The 22,435-nt window shown below is 41.2% G+C and overlaps 1 protein-coding gene across 1 annotated transcript; it reads left to right on the top strand.

Annotated features, from left to right (window-relative positions):
- Positions 1–750: 750 nt before the first annotated feature.
- Positions 751–22,200, top strand: alkbh6 (alkB homolog 6). Its single transcript, XM_043680753.1, has 7 exons — positions 751–930; positions 6,453–6,575; positions 9,857–9,925; positions 12,495–12,555; positions 16,408–16,559; positions 17,272–17,382; positions 21,155–22,200. Exons 2-7 carry the CDS (start codon positions 6,522–6,524, stop codon positions 21,422–21,424), a joined length of 717 nt encoding a protein of 238 aa, XP_043536688.1. The 5' UTR covers positions 751–930; positions 6,453–6,521; the 3' UTR covers positions 21,425–22,200.
- Positions 22,201–22,435: the final 235 nt, after the last annotated feature.

Genomic DNA, 22,435 nt, shown 5'->3' with positions numbered 1-22,435 from the left:
AAGATGATCCATAACTTGGTTAGAAGTTCCACATTCTCACCACTCTCGACGTGAGAAACTTCAATGGATTGATTAGCGAATCATCTTATATTTAAAATCACCAGTTTGTTCTGCTTCTAAAGTGGAAACATTCTTGTTGTTTTTCTCCAAATCTCGATTAGGCTACCTTCCAGCCTTCTCTTTTCCACAGAGGAAAATAAAATAATTCATGCTTTGTCCAATTTTCCTGAACCGTTACAATTAAGATTAGATTAGATTAGATTACTTACAGCGTGGTAACAGGCCCTTCGGCCCAACAAGTCCACACCGCCCCGCCGAAGCGCAACTCACCCTTACATTTACCCCTTACCTAACTCTACGGGCAATTTAACATGGCCAATTCACCTGACCTGCACATCTTTGGACTGTAGGAGGAAACCGGAGCACCCGGAGGAAACCCACGCAGACACGGAGAGAATGTGGAAACTCCACACAGACAGTCACCTGAGGCAGGAATTGAACCCGGGTCTCTGGCGCTGTGAGGCAGCAGTGCTAACCACTGTGCCACCGATTAACATGAATGTGTTTTTTTTGCATTTTACCCAATTCCTCTTTTCTCAATAATAGAAAGCAAAAGGCGTCAAACTCACATGAAAAAATTAACTTACAAATCCATCACTCTTGACTTCACGTGTAATTATAGCATAGTGCTCATCCAGGTTAGGGGGCAGCAGCGATACTGAAGCGCCTACTAGGTCTGCTCTTGGTATATCTAATCCTCGGCGACACTTGGACCACCTAATGTTTATATTTACGGCGTTAAGGAGAAACTGTCCTCCAGTTGATTCGACCAATCTTTTGTCAATTAATAAGATTGACACCGGCCTACGACACTAGTCACAGCATCAATGCGGTAAACTGGCGAATTCACGTCTAAAATATCAAAAACAGGTATCTCTGATTTCCATCCTTTAAGTCTCCGATTCCCCTGCAGAGAGGAGGCTCGTCAGAATGAACCTCCCTCGAATTTCTTGCTATTTGAAACTTAAGTTACCAACGCACGATGATATTGAATATAAAAGAGAAATGCAGATTTGAAAGATCAAAAATAAACAGAAATCGTTGGAGAAACGCGGCAACATCTGTAAATGCCGAGTCCAGGGACCCTTCAAAAAAATTGCTATACAAGATGTGCGGGGAGGGCTTTAGCAATCTGGATTTATTTTTTTCACCACCTTCACAGCTGAATTTTGTGAACAGACGGGGGGTTTAAAAAAAAAGGCTCTAAGGTGCTTTCCGACTCCTCCAGTCGATGCTTTGCTCTGTTCCCGCTCGTGTACCCGCCGTTGTATTTTGAACCACCGTCGCTCGCGGCTCCTCCAATCGCAGCTTCTCCTCCCCTCCCCCATCTCACCGTTGGGGTCCGCCCAGTTTACCCCGCCCACCTAGCACGTGCGGGCCCACAGACTGCCCCCGAATGTATTTGCCGCGTTTTTGTTTGGAGCCGCTCGCGGCGCTACCGTTGCAGTTTGAATGCTCGAGCTCGCAGTTACAGACGGATAGAGATGTACAGCACGGAAGCAGACCCTTCAGTCCAAACCATCCATGCAGACCAGATACCCAAACCCAATCTAGTCCCACCTGCCAGCACCCAGCCCATATCCCTCCAAACCCTTCCTATTCATATACCCATCCAAACGCCTCTTAAATGTTGCAATTGTACCAGCCTGCACCACATCCTCTGGCAGCTCATTCCACACACGTACCACCCTCTGAGTGAAAAAGTTGCCTCTTAGGTCTCTTTTATAGCTTTCCCCTCTCACCCTAAACCTATGCCCTCTAGTTCTGGACTCCCACGCCCCAGTGAAAAGACTTTGTCCATTTATCCTATCCATGCCCCTCATAATTTTGTAAACCTCTATAAAGTCATCCGTCAAGCTCTGACACTCCAGGGAAAACAGCCCTAGCCTATTCAATCTCTCCCTATAGCTTAAATCCTCCAAACCTGGCAACATCCTTGTAAATCTTTTCTGAACCCTTTCAAGTTTCACAACATCTTTCCGATAGGAAGGAGACCAGCATTGCACACAATATCCAACAGTGGCCTAACCAATGCCCTGTACAGCCGCAACATGACCTCCCAACTCCTGTAATCAATACTCTGACCAGTAAAGGAAAGCATACCAAACGCCTTCTTCACTATCCTATCTACCTGTGACTCCACTTTGAAGGAGCTATGAACCTGCACTCCAAGGTCTCTTTGATCAGCAACACTCCCTAGGACCTTACCATTAAGTGTATAAGTCCTGCTAAGATTTGTTCTCCCGAAATGCAGATAAATACCTAACATTTATCTAAATTAAACTCCATCTGCCACTTCTCAGTCCATTGGCCCATCTGATCAAGATCCCATTGTAATCTGAGGTAACCTTCTTTGCTGTCCACTACACCTCCAATTTTTGTGTCATCAGCAAACATACTAACTATATGTCCTATGCTCACATCCAAGTCATTTCTATAAATGATGAAAAGTAGTGGACCCACCACTGATCCTTGTGGCACTCGCGCCCGAAGTCCGATGTGGTTTTAAAATTAGACAGTGACTACCGACATTGCGAAAGATGTGAGATGCATGGAGAAAATGGGTCAGTTTAAATTTGAAAATGGAAAATATCTGAGCGTGTCTGCTCCGGTTGTCAAGCGTCTATCTATTCTGACCTCATTTTATATCATGGGATTAGAATGAGTAGATTCTGAATGAAGTGATTTTTAACTGAACATCAAATAGAGCAAAAACAGAAATTGCTGCAAAAGCTCAGCAGGTCTGACAGCATATGTTGACACAAATCGAGAGTTTGTATTACCCTTGCTCAGAGCTGATGGTAGCTAAGAACGATTTTTTTGCAGAAGACAGGGGCATGATGCAGAAGATAGAGATAACTTGACATCTCTATCTCTATTTTGGGGATAGACTGGCTTCCAATATTCACTACAAACCCACCGACCCACAGTTATTTTGACTACATATCCTCACATCCTGCTCCATTCTCTCAATTAGTCCCATCTCCATCACATCTTTGAAAAAGGGGCTTATGAAATGTCCACCTTCTTCCTCAAACGAGGATTCCCCAGCACCATAGTTTACAGGGCCCTCAGTCATCTCCCACATTTCAGCCCTCAGCCCCTTTCTTCCCTCAACAATGATTGGGCCCCCCGACACTTCACCTACCATTCCACCTGCAATAACATCCAGAGGTGGCCATTTCGCTGGAGCACTGCAGCAACCATGAGACAGAGATTTTGGCCAGGGAACTAGGTGGTGTGTTGAAGTGTCTGGCAACTGGAAGTTCAGGGTCCTTTTTGCAGACATAACATAGGTATTCTGTGAAATGGACAACCAGTCTGTGCTTAGTTTCGCAATGTAGAGACCACGATGTGAACAGCAAAAGAAGTGGACTAGTTTGAGTGTCGTACAGCTTCACCAGCAGGATGACAGAACTAGACACATATTCTACTCCCCTCCCTTGTCAGCCTTCTGGAAGGAATATACTCTCTGGCACACCCTGGTCCATTCCTCCTTCTCTCCCAACATCTCCCACAACTTCATGGCATCTTCCCCTGCCAACACAGAAGGCGTAACACCTGCCTGTTTATTTGCTTCCTCATCGGTATCCAAGAAACCAAACACACATTCCAGGTGAAGCAGTGCTTTACATGCACTTCACTCAAACTGCATTTGCTGTTCACAACATGGTCTCTACATTGTGGAAACGAAGTATAGGCTGAGTGTCCATTCCACAGAATACCTGTCTGCAAAAAGAACCCTGAGCTTCCACTTGCCAGCTACGTAAACACCATCTAGTTCCCTGGCCAAAATCTCTGTTCAATGCTTGCTGCAGTGCTCCAGCAAATTTGGAAGAACAGCACCTCATATTCCCCTTGGGAACTCTACTGCCTTGTGGACTCAATATCAAGTTCAACAATTTTAGAGCTTTGAGGTAGCTTCTTCCATGCCCTTACCCCAAACTCCACACACCAGGCCTTGTTATCACATAGACTGCTGTTACTCACAACCCATTGTTAGCCAGTTATAGTTCCCAATAGTTGCTATTCATTCTCCTAGGCTGATCGTTATCCACTCTTTTGTCAGTCCAGCTATTAAGTTAAAAAATCACACAGCGCAGTTATAGTCCCAACAGGTTTATTTGGAAGTACAAGTTTTCGGAGCGCTGCTCTTTCAGGTGGAGTAGGATCATAGGATACAGAATTTATAGCAAAAGGTCATAATGTCATACCTTGAATACTGAACAAACCTAAATTGCTGTTAAGTCTTTCATCTTTTAGAATGGGTTACAGGTTTAGATTCATTAATATGTAAATCCCAGAACTTCTTTCAAGTCACATTCCTGAGATAACGTAAGGTTTTATTAAAAAAAGGTGACATCTCAGCTAAGACAATGTATTAAAAGTGAGGTTAGAGTCTGTATGTATTCCAATCTTGAGTCAGTCTAGTTCAATTTCCAAAGTAGGAATTTATAAAATGTCACATGGATTATAAAAAATATTGACTGCCTACAGATTGTGTGCTTTTTGAACAAAATAGGTTACAAAATACATAATATATTGTATCAGTGTATGACACTATGATCTTTTGCGATAAATTCTGTATCCTATGATCGTACACCAGTAGCTACCTGACGAAGGAGCAAAAGCTTGTACGCCCAAATAAACCTATTGGACTATAACCTGGTGTTGTGTGATTTTTAACTTTGTCCATCCCATTCCAACACCGGCACCTCCACATCAGTCCAACTATTCTTCTCTCTCTTTGGCCCTATGTCCACCCATTGTTTACTCATTAAACCCTCCCACCACCCTTCTGCATTAAAATCAACTTTTTCTTAGCTACTGTCAATTCTAACAAAGGGTCAGTGGACCCGAAAGGTTAACTCTAATTTATTTCCACAGATGCTGCCATACCTGCTGAGCTCAATAAGCTGTTTTTGTTAATGATTTCCAGCATCTGCAGTTCTTTCAATTTTTACCAAATAGAACAAACTAGAAAGACACATGATAATTTCTTCACTTGTGACATTTTTGGTAGAAGCTGCCTCAAGAATTGATGTTTTCAGTCATCAGTATAGTGTACCTTATGAAGCTGCCTCATCCCAGAATAATTTGATTAGCTACATGTCCATCATTTCATGATGCTAGAAGATTAACAGAAACAATAAAATAATATTTGAAACAATTGGAAAGGGCATTTGGGATAAACATGTCTTTCTGTGTCTCCAATCATCATGAGCAGGAGAAGGATTTTTAAAAATTGAGAAAGTAATGTCTGGGCAGGTCTGTGTTTGCACACAAGTGACAAAGTGAGTCCAGAAAAATAAATTTCATTTCTTTGGTGATTACTGAAACTAAGTCATTGACATGCAGCATAGAAGTAATCAGTCTGCCTAGTGTATATTTGCCAGTTCATTTGATCCTATTAACCCTGGCCTTTTAAATATTTGTTTTTGATTATTTATTTACTTTTTGCTATCTGTTATGTATTCTGCTTGTCATTTTTGATGGGACATTCCATATGCTAACAAAACTTTGCTTAAAAATGCTCCCAATTTTCCCATTGTTAATTATCTTGGTTTTATGTGTTCTGGTTACCAATCCAGCAATTTCATTTTTCTTATTTGCTTTATGAAAAGTCTGGATAATCATGTAACATGATAGACTATTCATTTCTCATAATCTTCTTTGCTGTAATTGAAAGAAACCTAGTTTTTCTATCTGTCCTTTTATATAATCCCCACCTGATTCAGAATCAATTACCTTCGTGCAGTCCAGGGATTTAAATGGAGACTCCTAAATAAATTGTAGGTGTTTATCCTTGATTTGGGCTTCAGTGTTCCATCTCCTTTCAGCTAATTCACAGAGTTGAGTCAGAGGAGTTCTGGAGCGGCATGGTGGCTCAGTGGTTAGCACTGCTGCCTCACGGCACCAGGGTCCCAGATTCGATTTCAGCCTTGGGCAACTGTCTGTGTAGAGTTTGCACATTCTCCCCGTGTCTGCGTGGGTTTCCTCTGGGTGCTCTGGTTTCTTCCCACACACCAGAGATGTGCAGGTCAGGTGAATTGGCTGTGCCAATAGTAATTGCCCATAGTGTTAGGTGCATTAGTCAGAGGGAAATGGGACTGGGTGGTATACTCTTCGGAGGGTCGGTGTGGGCTTGTTGGGCCAAAGGGCCTGTTTCCACACTTTGTAGGGAATCTAATCTAATCCAACCTTTATAATGAGACCAATGGCGGTTTTGCTTGGAGTACATTATACAGATTTTAAGAGTGTACACAGTGGACAAATGGGCAATAAATATTCTATATTGGCCCTGTGAGCATTCTTGATTTTGTGTGTTGAAATTAGAACATGTTCTAAATATGTTTATTTGGTTCCTAATTTCACCTTCCATTCTTATGAAGTTACAGTGCAGCTATCCATGATCTTAACCATGACTCAGAAGATGTTAACTTCACTGGTTTGAACCCATAATGGATGCTCAAAATCAAAGGCCTTGTGAACTGGAGCCTTATTACGTGGATCAGGTTAGTGCATTGTGTGGAATATGTGAACGTGGGGTCTGTTAGCTCAGTGGGCTGGATGGCAGGTTTACATTGCAGAGTGACACTAACCACGTGAGATTAGTTCCAACACCAGCTGAGGTTACCATGATAGAGCCTCCTTCTCAATCTTTCCCCTCTTTTGACTTTTTATATAGATGGGAAGGAGGGTTCACTAATTACCTTGACACTTGCTGGTCTTAACAGATTTACTATCTTTAAGTTCATGATCTGTCTGCTTTCTAATTGAATAGGCTGAGGTTGAGAGCTATTCCTGCTCCCCTGTGATCTGGCAAAATAATAAGGGAATGGTAGTAGAGGCAAGGTTATGCCAACTTTCATTTAACAATTGGACAAATCTGTATCTTTTCCTTGTTTTTCACTGGAATGTGTGTGATCTCCACTTGGCAACATGTTGTTTTCAGTAAGTGATTTAATATTTTCAAAGGAAAATATTAAAATCACTGTCATAGAGTCATACAGCATGGAAATAAACCCTCCAGTCCAGCCATTCCATGCCAAAAGTAATCCCAAACTAAACTAGTCCCACCTGCCTGCTGCTGGCCATATTCCCTCCAAAACTTTCCTATTCATGTGTCTATCCAAATGTTTTTAAAACATTGTAATTCTACATGCATCCACCATTTCCTCAGCAAGTTCATTCCACATGTGAACTGCCCTCTGTTAAAAAAAAATGCCTGTTATGTCTTTTTGAAATCTCTGTCCTCTCACCTTCAAAATATGTCCCGTGGTCTTGAACTTCCCCATCTTAGGGAAAATACAACTGCTATCAACTCTATCTAAATATCTCTTGTATTTTATAAACTTCTATCAGGTCACCACTCAACTTCCTATGCCACAGTGAAGAAAGTCCCAGCCTTTCTTTAAGACTCAAACCTTCCATACCTGGCAACATCCTGGTAGATCTCTTCTGAACCTTCTCCAGCTTGATAATATCCTTCCTGTAACTGGGTGACCAGAACTAGACACAGTATTCCAAAAGAGGCCTGACCAATGTCCCGTATAATCTCAACATAATGTCCCAACTCCGATATTCAAAGGACTGAGCAATGAAGGCAAGTGTGCCAAACACCTTTTTAACCACACTGTCTATATGTGACACAAACTTTAAAGAATTACATACCTGCACCCCTAGGGCCTTCTGTTCTACAACATTATCCAAGGCCATACCATTAATTGTATAACCCTTGGACTAACAGAAGAGACACAACAAACAGTGAGACAAAGTATCGTACCTCTGATAACAAGGAAAAGACAAACACATAACCTCAACAGCAAGGAGAGGGAAGCACTGAAATCACTAAGAAACAATAAGAACATAATCATCCTACCAGCAGACAAAGGCAGAATGACGGTCATCCTGGACAAAGCAGACCACACCCAAAAAGCACAACAACTACTTGCAGATACCAACACCTACCAAAAGAGGGAGTTTGACCCCACCCCACAGCTCACCAATAGGATAAACAACACACTGAAGAACCTACAAAAAAACGGACAGATAATCAGGTTTGACCTACAAAGAATGAAACCTGAAATCAACAACACTCCCAGATTCTATGGACTACCTAAAGTGCACAAACCAGACATCCCACTCAGACCCATAGTATCACTACCAGGGACACCATCACATAAACTGGCTAAAGAACTACAGCAGAAACTGAAACACCTGATCAGCGGATCCAGACACTCTATACAATCAACACAGGAATTCTTGGACATCATCAGAAATATATATATAGACAAGGAAGAAACCATGGTCTTATTCGCTGTAACAGCACTGTTCATCTCTATCGACAAAACCCTAGCCAGAGAAACAATAGCCAACCTGCTGGACATACAGAACAGACAACAGGACGTTGAACCTATCAACAAAGACGGCATACTCAAACAACTGGACCTGTGCCTCACAACACACTTCACATTCAACAACCAAATATATGAATAAATCAACGCCACACCCATGGGCTCACCCATCTCTGGACTCATAGCAGAAGCGGTAATGCAAAGATTAGAAATTCAACCCAAACTCTGGGTCAGATATGTGGATGACACCTTTGTAACCATTAAAAACACAGAAAACGAGAACACACACCGGATCATCAACGCCACACTCACAGGAATCCGATTCACTAGAGAGGAAGAAAAGGACAACCAACTCCCATTCCTAGACGTGATGGTACAGAGAACACTGAACGGAGAATTCACCACAAAGGTATACAGGAAAGCCATGCACACAGACCAAGTCCTGAACTACGAAAGCAACCACCCCGACACACACAAAAGAAGTTGCATCAAGACACTATTCAAAAAGGCAACAACACACTGCAGTACACCAGACTGCAAAAAGAGGAAGAAGAACACCTATACAATGTATTCGCCAAAAACGGATACCCGCGTAATTTCATCAACAGATGCCTAAGGGAAAGACAACGGAACGAGGACGTGCCACAACCGAAAGGACTAGCCACACTACCATACATCAAGAGCATTTCCGAACTGACAGCCAGACTACTGCGATCACTAGGACTCATAACAGCACACAAACCAACAGCCACTCTCAGACAACAACTCACCACAATGAAGGACCCGATACCCAGCATGAGCAAAACCAATGTAGTGTACAAAATCCCATGCAAGGACTGCACAAAACACTACATAGGACAAACAGGAAGACAGCTAAGGATCCGCATCCATGAACACCAACTAGCCACGAAACGACACGACCAGCTATCCTTAGTAGCCACACACGCAGATGACAAGCAACATGAATTCGACTGGGACAACACTACTATTATAGGACAAGCCAAACAGAGAACAGCCAGGGAATTCCTAGAGGCGTGGCACTCATCCACAGATTCAATCAATAAGCACATCGACCTGGACCCAATATACCGGCCACTGCAATGGACAGCTGGAACTGACAACCAGCAGCGGCAGATTCAAACCACTACAAATGCCGGGGGAAAGATCACAGAAACGCTTCACAGGAGGCTCCCAAACACTGAGCATGTCACCTAGACAGGGGATGAAACGTCTGCAACACAAATTCCCAGCTCGGTGAACAGAACCACAACAACTTTTCTATTATATACTACATATAATGGTCCAGAAATGTATATGCAAGGGAAAATATATCTTTGAGAGATTTGCATGTTACTCAATTCACTTAAGGTAATTTTATGGCAAACTTTGTGCTATGATAATTATAGTTCTTCTGAAGTATTATTTTGCATTGCCTTTAGGCCCCAGCCACTGTGTATTACATCCCCAACTTTATCACTGCTTCAGAAGAAGACTATCTGCTACAGCAGGTATGTTACTGCATTTTGATTCTCCAACAATGACAAACAAAACTAAACTTAATAAAATTAACTGATATTGATGAATGCAAAGAGACATTTGTATAATCTGTCTTATTTCACATTGTTGACAAAACTCATGATTCCCTCCGGCACCAAACCTCAGTAGGGTTGGCAGGATGGTTAACCTTTTAAGGACTGTTCTCACTTAGTGTCATACATGCGCTTACCAGGAGGTTCCCGAGAATAAAAATATGATCCCCTTAAGTATACTGAGGCTGTTGTAATTTCCTTACGGCCATAGTATTTGAGAACAAACAAAAATTTGCAAAATCCACAAATTTATCTTGTTAACTTTCATATTTCATCAAAATATAATTAATTGATGCAGAGAGAAAATGTAAGACAGTGTGTTGATAATATTTGTCCTAGTACTGATTTTACTGGGGTTTCTCTTAAATTTCTCTTAAAATCCTTTCTGGATTTTATTATTTTTACCCTGTGGTAAATGACAAACAAAAAAAAACTTACTTGAACTAGCAAATGTCCCGCATTCCTTATTCTTGTTCTGACGCTGTATGATGAGTTAGCCAAAGGAAAAGGCCTCCGAATAGTTCCAGAGATTTAGGGGAAAGGATAGCAAAGATGATTCTCGATAGGAGTGAGAGTGACAGGGTAGTTGTCATGGGGACTTCAACTTTCCAAATATTGACTGGAAATACTTTAGTTCAAGTACTTTAGACGGGTCAGTTTTTATCCATTGTGTGCAGGAGAGTTTTCTGACACAGTATGTAGACACGCCAATTCTGGAAAGTGTGAAAATAGATAAATCCCCTGGGCCGGATCGAATTTATCTTAGGATTCTCTGGGAAGCCAGGGAGGAGTTTGTCAAACTTTTGGCTTTGATCTTTATGTCGTCATTGTCTACAGGAATAGTGCCAGAAGACTGGAGGATAGCAAATGTTGTTCCCTTGTTCAAGAAGAGGAGTAGAGACAACCCTGGTAATTATAGACCAGTGAGCCTTACCTTGGTTGTGGGTAAAGTGTTGGAAAAGTTTATAAGAGATAGGATTTATAATCATCTTGTTAGGAATGAGTTGATTAGGGATAGTCAACATGGTTTTGTGATGGGTAGGTCGTACCTCACAAACCTTATTGAGTTCTTTGAGAAGGTGACCAAACAGGTGGATGAGGATAAAGTGGTTGATGTGGATGTATATGGATTTCTGTAAGGTGTTTGATAAGGTTCCCTATGGTAGGCTAATGCACAAAATACGGAGGCATGGGATTGAGGGTGATTTAGCGGTTTGGATCAGAAATTAGCTAGCTGAAAGAAGTCAGAGAGTGGTGGTTGATGGCAAACGTTCATCCTGGAGTTCAGTTACTGGTGGTGTACTGTAAGGATCTGTTTTGGGTCCACTGCTGTTTTTCATTTTTATAAATGACCTGAATGAGGGCGTAGAAGGATAGGTTAATAAATTTGCGGATGACACTAAGGTCAGTACAGTCGTGGATAGTGCTGAAGGATGTTGTAGGTTACAGAGGGACGTAGATAAACTGCAGAGCTGGACTGAGAAGTGGCAAATGGCGTTTAATGCAGAAAAGTATGAAGTGATTCACTTTGTAAGGAGTAACAGGAATTCAGAGTACTAGGCGAATGGTAAGATTCTTGGTAGTGTAGATGAGCAGAGAGATCTCGGTATCCATGTACATAGATCCTTCAAAGTTGCCAGCCAGGTTGATAGGGTTGTTAAGAAGGTATACAGTGTGTTAGCTTTTATTAATAGAGGGATCAAGTTTCAGAACCATGAGGTCATACTGCAGCTGTACAAAACTCTGCTGCACCTGCACTTTGAGTATTGTGTGCAGTTCTGGTCACCGCATTATAGGAAGGATGTGAAAGCTTTGGAAAAAGTTCAGAGGAGATTTACTAGGATGTTGCCTGGTATGGCCTTATGAGGGAAGGTCTTACGAGGAAAGGTTGAGGGACATGAGGCTGTTTTCATTAGAGACTTAATTGAAACATATAAGATAATCAGAGGGTTAGATCGGGTGGACAATGAGAGCCTTATTCCTCGGATGGTGATGACTACCACAAGGGGGCATAGCTTCAAATTGAGGGGTGATAGGTATAGGTCAGATGTCACAGGTAGTTTCTTTACTCAGAGAGTAGTAGGGGCGTGGAACGGACTGCCTCCAATACTTGTAAACCTGCCAACTGTACGGGCATTTAAATGGTCATTGGATAGACGTATGGACGAGAATGGAACAGTCTAGATTAAATGGGTTTCAGATTGGTTTCACGGTCAGTGCAACATTGAGGGCCAAAGGGCCTATACTGCATTGTAATGTTCTATTAACCTCAACTGGTTTGAAATAACCTATAGCTGTGGGAAAAAAACTGACCATCTAAGAAGAAAGACAGCGTGGAATCTTTTTACACAGTTTTGATTAATGTAGAGAATTGGTGCATTATATAAATAAGCATTTTGTATTGTGAGATTGTCACTCCCAAATTATTTGGATGACTTGATAAGTTGAAAACCTTGCGCTTTTCACTATCTTCATCTGTGACTTTCAGGTTTACAATTCACCGAAACCCAAGTGGACTCAATTATCAGGAAGGAGGCTGCAGAACTGGGGTGAGTATAGACCTGTGTGATGTGAGCAAGTGTGCATAAAACCCTCCTTTATTATATATGGAAGTGGGAGTAATATCAAAAGGTGTGGAAGCATGATGGAATTTGATATATTAATCCTTTTTCGACATAACAAGATGCATTATGCCCTTGCATTGGAATTTATGAAAATAATTGTAAGTGTAACATAGGTGCGCACATTGACTGTTGGGTGCAATTCATATGAAGAGGACTATGCTTAAAGGTGACTTTAACTGTTACTGTAAAGCCTGATTAATGTAATTACCCCTTGAAGGGTGTCACTTGATTCACAAATAGAGCTTGCATGCTTAGACAGGAATAAACACTTACACTGTTAAGTCCACATGTAATTGGAGCCATTTTCCATTTACAATTCACATGAATATGGAAAACAACGCAGGTTGCACTTGGAACAATGAGTAGCAAGCTCAGCCTGATAATTAAATTCCCCTTGAACCTCCATGTTTGCTTCTTCCTTGCACTCCGTGGCAAGCCCATCAATACTGAGCTTCTACACACTTTTGAATTTCAGCATCACCTTCTAATGATATCTCCTGATTCACAGACCCACAACCTAATCGTGCCAAACATTGCGCTGCATTGTCCCACTGTTAATACCAGGGTGGTCGTGACCATCAATAACCCAACCCCATGAAATAACTGCACAAAGCTGGTATCCCATCACCAGGTCAACCTTTATTTATTTGTGCATAAAGCACTAGCTGTAACTAACCAGCTTGGAGTCAGTTCCCTGAACTGAGGAGATTCTAAATCTCCTGGTTATATTGGTCAGCCAGGGCTCTCTTGACTGGGGTTGTTACCCTGAGCCAATCAAGGATCTTGTTGTCAACAAGATCCAGCTGATTCCAATCACTACATCCCTCCCCCACTAAGTCTGGGGATGTAGACCTGGTCTTTCTCTTGTAGCCTTTCTTGCAACATTTTCATCCCAGATTTGGTTCTTCTGACTCGGACTCTGACTCGGGCGGTGTGTACGACCATAGCCTGTCTCTTGTGTCAGGAGTGTCCTGGGAGAGTTTCCTCCTCTTCTTCCAGCAGTAACGCTATCAAGGCTGCATCCATCTCAGTCATGGGACCTGACCTTGCATCAGCTTTTCTTTGTGCCCATACAGGGCCATTTTCATGGTTCCATCACCAAACTTCTTCCCCTGAATTAAGTTGTTTCTCTCACTTGGAGGAGGCATGTGGCCGACATTGATGTTCCTGTTGCTGTTAACCCCCTACAAGGTCTGGAAATATCAGGTTTAACCTGGTAGAGTCTTCTTCCCATTGGCAACTCTGTTGGAGCTATCCCTGTTGTTGCGTGTGGAGTGGTCCTATAATCAAACAGGAATGGGACAGTTTGGTATCAAGTGACACTGTAGGCTGCTTATTTAAACCTGCCTTCAACATTTGGACAGCTCTTTGCACCAGACCACTGGACAGTGGATACTATGGAGCTGTCCTTATGTGCAGAATGCCATTTGATTTTAGGAAATATTCGAATTCTGTGCTGGTAAGTGATGTCCCATTGTCTGTGACTAATACTTGCAGGAGACCATGTAGTCGGATGTCCCAGAGCTATAAAGAAAATCCAGGTATGACTTCTACAAAGCCATCAGTGATGCCAAAGGCAGTACCAGACAAATATAAAGGCCTAGATCAACCATACTACTCCTGCCACCTGTGGCAAGGCCTAAACAACATTACGGGATGCAAAATGAAGCAGAGCAAGATAGCGAACAAAGATACATCCCTCCCTGATGTGTTCAATGCTTTCTATGCTCAGTTCAAATAGAATGCCTGCAGTGTGGTGCAACCTTCCCCGACAGCCCTGGATGCACCTGTGCCAACTGTCACTGCTGCAAACGTCAGATTGGTCTTCTTGGGAGTCAACCCAAGGAAAGCGATGGGCCGGATGGAGTCACCAGCCAAGCACTCATATCTTGTATGGACCAACTGGCGGAGGTATTCACCAACATCTTTGACCTCTTATTCCAACAAGCTGAATTCCCCATCTACTTCAAGAATACCACCATCATCCCAGTACCTAAGAAAGCATATGCATCGTGCCTTAATGACTACTGCCCTGTACACACATGATTGTTGCCGAATTCCAAACAAATGCCATCTACAAGTTTGCTGATGATACCACTGTGGTAGGATGGGTATCAAATAATGACGGGTCAGAATGCATAAAGGAGAAAGAGGGCTTGGTGACATGGTGCTATGAGAACAACCTCCTTCTCAACATCAGCAAAACGAAAGAACTGATTGTTAACTTCAGAAAGAAGGGAGAACATGCCCCCATCTGCATCAATAGAGCTGAGGTTGAGAGCATGGAGAGTGTAAGTTCCTAGGAGTGACAATAACCAACAACCTGTCCTGGACTTTCCACGTAGGTGCAACGATCAAGAAGGCACAACAACACCTCTTCATCCTTAGCTCAGGAAATTTGGCGTATCCACAAGTGCCCTCACCAACTTTTGCAGCTGCACCACTGAAAGCATATTGTCCGAGTACATAATGGCCTGTTATGGCAACTTCTGTGCCCAGCACCGTAAAAAGCTACAGAAGGTTATGTGAACAGCCCAGACCATCATGGAAGCCAACCTTCCATCCACGGACTCCATTTATACAGCCCGTTGCCCTGGAAAGGCTGCCAACATCCTCCAAGACCCAACACACCCCAGCAATGCTCTCCTACAACCTCTTCCGTCAGACAGAAGTTGCAGAAACTTGAACACACACACCAGCAAGTTCAAAAACAGCTTCTTCCCTGCCATTATTAGACTGACAAAAGGACTGTAAATAATGCTGATCTTACTAGGCAAGATCAACATCAGTAAGATCTGTGCAATGTTTTGTCTGTATACCTCTATCCAAGTGTTTTGTTCACCCCATGATCTGTATGTCCTTGCTTGCTATGAGCTGCGTGTACTGCTCGTAAACAAAGCTTTTCACTGTACTTAGGTACATGTGACAATAAATCAATCAATCAAAGTGTAATGCTGCTGCCAGGACAGTGAAAGGTATTAGTGCCTTCTAGAATGCAGGATTGAAATGCAGAACTGTATTGCAAGTGGGGTTGTAACGTGTCATGAAGATGTAGTGATAGTAGTGCATGTCCTATGCCACCCTCACAGACAAGGTGTGCGGGCGGTTACTGCCCAAGGAGCATTGCCATGAAATGTGGTGATTGCTGTCCAAGATGAAGCTCCAGAGGAACAAGCAGTGAGCTGAGGTTGCCAGGTACCCGTTCTGACTTCCATGTCATGAATTCTGACTGTCTAGTTTATCTCTGGCATGTGGGAGAATTGGAAATTGCACATCAGTTTAGTGAGATTGGGTAGTAATGGCAAGCTAATGCATGCAAAGAGACTTCTTGGCACTCACCAGCAGGATTCTCATCTAGCTGTTCAAATTTTAATAGCAGTATCAGTTTTGCTTTTCTCAATATTGAGAAACAAATTTCTACCAACCTTGCCATATTTTCCCAACTAATTCACCAATATCCACATCATTCAGGGGCTAGGAAGATTCCATCTTATGTTTAAGCTATGATGGTGAGAGTTATAGAATTTAGATGATGCAATGTTGTTATAGAATTTGATCTGTAAGTAATGAGTAAGTGCCTTTAGAGAATGAGGAAGAAAATAATGTATGAAAATTGAAGTTGCTGGAAAGGCTCAACTCAGATCTGAGTTGAATTTTTCCAGCAATATTTGTTTTCATTTCTGATTTCCAGCATCCACAATTCTTTCCATTTTTATATGAAAATTGAATTTTGTACAATTGTGGTTATTGTTAGTCAGTTTTCCTGATCTCTTGCAGGTGGTTTACCTCACTCAAGGGGAATGCTTGCTGAAAAGCTGCCCGACTGGCTGGCTAAATATGCCCAGAAAATTTCAGCCCTGGGACCTTTTGCAGGACAAGTTGCTAATCATGTGTTGGTTAATGAGTACAATCCTGGTGAAGGAATAATGGTACTGGTATAATACAATAATAATTGGCTTTTATTGAACAATGATAATAATTATAGTTTGTCTGAATCCCTTAAGTTTAATTATTATAAATAGACCAGTAACACTGCTCAATAAAACAATTCAGGGAATGCAGATGATGCTGGAAAGTATCTGCCATCTATCTTTTTCCACTCTTATACTCTTGTACTTGCTTTCTCTTTTACACTCTGTTTCTCTCCAGCTCTCTTCTTCCATCCTCTATCATTTCATGCTCATTTTGCTCTTTTATTTTTAATTTATTTCTGTTATCTCTGCTGGTTTATTTCTTCCTTAATATCTCTCATACTGACTCATTTTCTTTGTTAATTTAATTGTGAAACTTCTTGGAAGAATTTACTTTGAATGTGCTGTATAAATGCAAACTGCTGGCAAATTACTCTTCATTCTCTTGTTCTCTCCAGTCTCCACCTATCTCATTCTCCTCCCCTTCACGCTTCTGTTCACAGCATTATAAATAAAAATTTAAGATGTAATCTAAATATTGGACAGAGTATTAAATTTAGTTTTAAGAAAAGCACTGATTAACATTAGCTATTTTACCTGACAGCCTTTGGAACATTCTTCTATATTAAAGGTGTGACACAAATGCAAAGTTTTATCATGACAAGTAAGCATAACAATCCTTGTTCAAATTATCAAGCTGTCAATTGAAATCAGACTCTTGTCTTTATAGCCTCATGAGGATGGGCCTTTATACTTTCCAACAGTTACCACTATCAGCCTTGGCTCTCAAACTCTATTAGATTTCTATCATCCCATTGAAAGAGAGGATGAAGAGGTGAAGGTTAGTAATTTTAATTCTGATTTATACAGTATTGACATGTTTTTAATTAATGCAAAGACATTTATGTTTTTTCAAATTCCATTTCCCATTGATTGGAGTTCATGACAAGAGTGTTGTTGGGGGAATTGTGCAACATGACTCAATGAATGGAAAAGGAGTATGAAGGTTCTTCTAGAAAAATGTATCTGCTGGTTACCTCTGAAGGTATAATTAATGATGGATTGCACTGATGTTGTAGCCATCATCTTGGCTGTAAATAGGAGAATTCTCAGCCCATTTCTACTGCACAGCTATCATTTTCGTCATTGCTGGCCTGAGCAGATGTTGCCCAGTATGGGGAAGCCCTGGCTGGAAAGTGAAAACAAAACATTTATGAAAACTCCATGGATAAAGTCAATCTTCTGTTCAGTCTAGCTGTGACAATAAAGTGATTAATGTAGGATATCAGCATAATCAGATACATGCAACAGAGATATAATAAGGGCTAAATCACTTGCTTCTTGAATTACCCAAGATAACCCACAGAAGTACCAGTCTGAGCGTTTATTTAAATATAAAATGGATGTCAAAGAAGCATTACTTAGCCAATCATGTCAGTACTGGTTCCAATGCTTCATCTAGAGCTTGGAAATTTATTTCTCAGCTCTTTTTCTGAATTCTTTTCCAGTCTTTAAAATACTTATTCAGTTTTGTTTTAAATGGTGCTTATCATTTTCCCTGTACAGCCAGTTGTGAAACATGACATGTTCTATTAACTTTCAACATGTAAAATATTTTTCAAACACCCAATTTTTTTTACAATTGCTTGAGTAAAGCAGGAAGTAGATTGTTTGTTGAAGAAATATTGCTGTCCCATTTAAAGAGAGACCTGAGTTGTTCATCTCTTGCCTCCGCATCTCTCTTGACAACTTTGACTCTTTTTGACTGTCATGTGTGATATCATGAGCTGCCTTCTTGAATGTTCCTCCAAGTTGCATCCCTTTGATTGAATGTCAGCAATTCTTTTCATTCACTTTTTATTGAGGGCTGTTACACTACCTAGCATCTTTCTTGAGGACCATTAGACAAAGCTTTCAGCAATAGATGGACTGAATTAGGAACATAGTTGGGAAATGTGTTGAAGTGTAAGCAAACGGTTTTGGTGATAAGGCAAATGTGAGATTGGAAGCTCAAGTCAGCATGAAGGATGCCAAAGTTCTGAACAGTCTGATTCAGCTTTACTGTGGCCAGAGAAAACGATCGAGCCTTTGGCTAGAAAGTTATGTTTGTGGTGGTGTGAGAAGACACTGCCTTCAGACTTTTCAATCTTTAATTGGAAGAAACTTCTCATTCAAAACTAGCTGTTAGATGAGCAGATGACAAATTGGAGACCGTGGAGGGATTGAGTGAAGTAGTGATAAGCTGGTGTGCATATCAATGAGCAAATTAATCTGTCATTACTTTTGGGTGGGAGCAGAAGTAGGTCATTAAGCCCTCTGAGTCTGCTCTGCCAGTCTATGAGATCATTGCTAATTTGATAATTCTCAACTCCACTTTCCTGCCTTTTCCTCATTCCACTGGATTTTTTTGCTGTTTAAAAAGTTCTATCTATCTCATGCTCAATGACCCAGCCTCAATGACCTTTTAAATAATTCTACAGATTCATTACCCTCAGAGAAGAAATTCTTTCTCATCTCTGACTTAAAGCTGCAACCTCTTATTGTGACACTATACCTCATGTCCTAGACTTTCTCACAAGGGCAAACAACCTTTCCGCATCTACCCTGTAAAGTCTCCTAAGAATCTTGTATGCTTCAACAGGTCATTTTTCATTCTCATTCTTCTAAGTTCCAGTGAGTACAGGCCCAACACAGTCAATCTCTTCTCAAAAAAACTCAATCAAGTTGGTGAGATATGATTTTCCCCACGCAAACCCAGGCTGCCTGTAACTAACAAGTCAATTTGGTTCTAAATGTGAATAAATCCTGTCTCTCAATATCTGCTCCAGCAGCTTCCCCATCACTGACATCAGCCTTACTGGTTTGTAATTAACTGAATTATCTTGGTTTCCCTCCTTAAACAAAGGAACAACATTGGCCCATTCTCCATTCCTCTGGAATTTCACCTGAGAGCAGACTGGACGTAAAGATATCTGTTAAGATACCAACTATTTGCTTCCTTGCTTCCCACTGTTGCCTGGGATAGATCCTACTCAATGACCCTGTGATTCCATTTGGCCCTATGGACTTATCTACCTTAATGCATTTCAAGATACCCAACACTTCCTGCTTCATTATGCTGACTTACCTGAGAGTATTCACACGCCTTTCCCTAACCATAACATCTCATTACTCATTAAGGACTTTACCCATTTCCTCTGGCTCCACATATAACCTCTCTTCTTTATCCTTGAGTGGGCCTACTCTTTCCCTAGTTTAGATTAGATTAGATTCCCTACAGTGTGGAAACATGCCCTTTGGCCCAACCAGTCCACACCAACCCAGACCCATTTCCCTCTGACTAATGCACCTAACACAAGGGGCAACTTAGCATGGCTATTTACCTGACCTGCACATGTTTGGATTGTCGGAGGAAATCGGAGCACCCGGAGGAAACCCACGCAGACACAGGGAGAATGTGCAAACTCCACACAGGCAGTCGCCCGAGGCTGGAATCGAATCTGGGACCCTGGTGCTGTGAGGCAGCAGTGCTAACCACTGAGCCACCATGTCGCCCCTTACCCTCTTTCTTCTAATATATGTGTAAAATACCTTGGGATTCTCCTTAACACAGCTGGCCAAGAACATTTCATAGCCCCATTTAACCCCCCTAACTCCCCATTTGAGCTCCTTTCTACTTCTGTCTTCTTTAAGGACTTTATTTTTAGTTGCAAGGACCTTAGGTATGCTTCCCTTTTTTAATTCAGTTGATAATTACCCCTATCATCCGTGGTTCCCAAATCCTGCACTCTAATCAACCGGTCCTTAAAAGACTCCCAAATGTCAGATGTGGATTTACTCTCAAACAACCTCTCCCAATCCACATTCTCCAATTCTTGCCTAATTTGCTTATAGTTAGCTTTCCAACAATTTAATACCTTCATACAAGGTCCAGCCTTGTCCTTATGTGTAAATATCCAAAAATGTGATCACTATTCCCAAAATGCATTCCTACCAACACCCTCCCCCCCCCCCCACTGAAACTTTGATCGCCTGGCTGTGTTCATTTCCCAACACCAGTGGCAGTTTGGCCTCTTTCTCATTCGACTATCTACATATGGTTTCAAAAAAGCCCTCCTGGACATAGTTAACAAATTGAAGTTCACTTGTAAACTTTCCTACTTGTCATAGTTTAGCCATTGGTTCAGGTGAATTTATTAAAAAAAAGGCCAAGTTGATCTCAGATTTCATTGTTCATTCAGTTGGGATTTCTATCTGGATTCTCTGAAATTTTGTGCCTTTGAAGAGAATAAAGTTCTCATGAATTAGAGTGTTGCTGCTCACGATACTGCCTCATATATGAATTTATCAGTTTGATGAAACACTGATACCAGTAGAACCAGATATGTGTCCAAAAGAAAGTCAGTCCATTAGCAGAGGTAGGAGAACGTCAGGACTGCAGATGCAGGACATTCCTGATGAAGAGGGTATGCTCGAAACATCGACTCTCCTGCTCCTCGGATGCACTTTTGACTCATTGGGAGAAGTAGGAGAAGATTGCAGGGGGAAAAGAAATAGACAATAAGTTTCCTTCACATTGCATCTTACATTATTCCTCCACCATCTTTTTACAGGTTTATTCTCCTCAGACCGAAGAAACCCGTTATCTTCTGTCTCTTCTTCTTGAACCACGTAGCCTTCTGATGCTGCAAGATGACATGTATGTGAAGTATCTGCATGGCATCAGGCCAGTGAGAGAGGACATTGTCACAGAGAAGGTTGCCAACCTAAAATCATGTAATGCAAAACTTGGAGCGGTTTTAAAAAGAACTACAAGAATATCCCTGACTATTCGTTATGTGCCAAAGGTTTTAAAAACCAAGATATTGCTGGGGAGGAAGTAATGGCATTTTTATTTCATTTAAATAGATTGTAGTACCATTTTATTTGTCTCCTTCCTGAAAATCTAGCTTATTTCATAGAATATAGTTGGAGATGTACCTCTGTATTGGTACCTCTTTCAATGGATTTTCCTCACACAATAAAAAAAATCCTGTCAGTTTGTTCTGTTATGAAAAGAATCAATATAGTGTGATACTGCTCTTACTATGTCCTGACATCAGTTGCAATATCAGTCCCTGAGTAGTGGCGAGGAGCAAGAATTTTTCCCCCACCTCTTCCGATCTCTATTGCCCCATCCTTCCACCAGTGAAGCCAGTATTAATAACTTTACTGTTAAAATAACTTAGCTCTTCACAGGCTCTTGCTGATCTGTATATTTAAGTTCCATACCAAGCAAGTCTGTGTCTCAGGTGATTCAGGCACTGTTAGAAATTGGTAAAGGAAAAGCTACATACAACTTTCACAATCTTCTGAGTTTTAAAATCAATAAAAGAATGTGTGTATTTTAATGAAATTGCTTTAGCTACTGCTGTACACAGTGCTTGCTTTCTAAATTACAAATTAGGACCTGTTTATTGCATTATGCCATTCAGTAATCAGTTGAAATGAATAAATTCTACATTATTTATTTTGGAAAATATCAGTACTGTTTAAGCTGTGATTACGAACATGGAGTGAATAAATGTAATTTAGTTTAAACTGATTAAATAAACATCATTATTTAAATTTTAAGGTGTTTTGCCCCACCAGCCAATAAACCACTTCTAATCAGTGAGATATGAATTTCCTTTCAGTTGATAACAGGGTTGAAGAGAAAGTTCTGCAGCAGAATGGTCAAAAAAAGGAGTTCCATTCAAGCAAGAGACTCTCCTGGATAGATTCTCTTTCCTGGAAGATTTATCAAAAAAAATTTGAAATTTGTTTGCTGCATTGTGTTAAAACTGGAATTCGGTGTGTTCAGTTCAAGTTGGCATTAAGTTTTAGATTTTCTTTGAAATCCTGACACTCCTGCT

Source organism: Chiloscyllium plagiosum, chromosome 41 (genome assembly GCF_004010195.1).
Source record: "Chiloscyllium plagiosum isolate BGI_BamShark_2017 chromosome 41, ASM401019v2, whole genome shotgun sequence".
Taxonomy (NCBI): Eukaryota; Metazoa; Chordata; class Chondrichthyes; order Orectolobiformes; family Hemiscylliidae; genus Chiloscyllium; species Chiloscyllium plagiosum.
This window is presented reverse-complemented; position numbering and strand designations above follow the sequence as displayed.

Bases quoted from the DNA above. Each gene is read 5' to 3' on its own strand.
- alkbh6 (XM_043680753.1), top strand. From the start codon at position 6,522: ATGGATGCTCAAAATCAAAGGCCTTGTGAACTGGAGCCTTATTACGTG. The intron at 16,560-17,271 runs GTACTGGTATAA...TTGTCTTTATAG, and splicing joins ATCCTGGTGAAGGAATAATG to CCTCATGAGGATGGGCCTTT. The intron at 17,383-21,154 runs GTTAGTAATTTT...ATCTTTTTACAG, and splicing joins GAGAGGATGAAGAGGTGAAG to GTTTATTCTCCTCAGACCGA.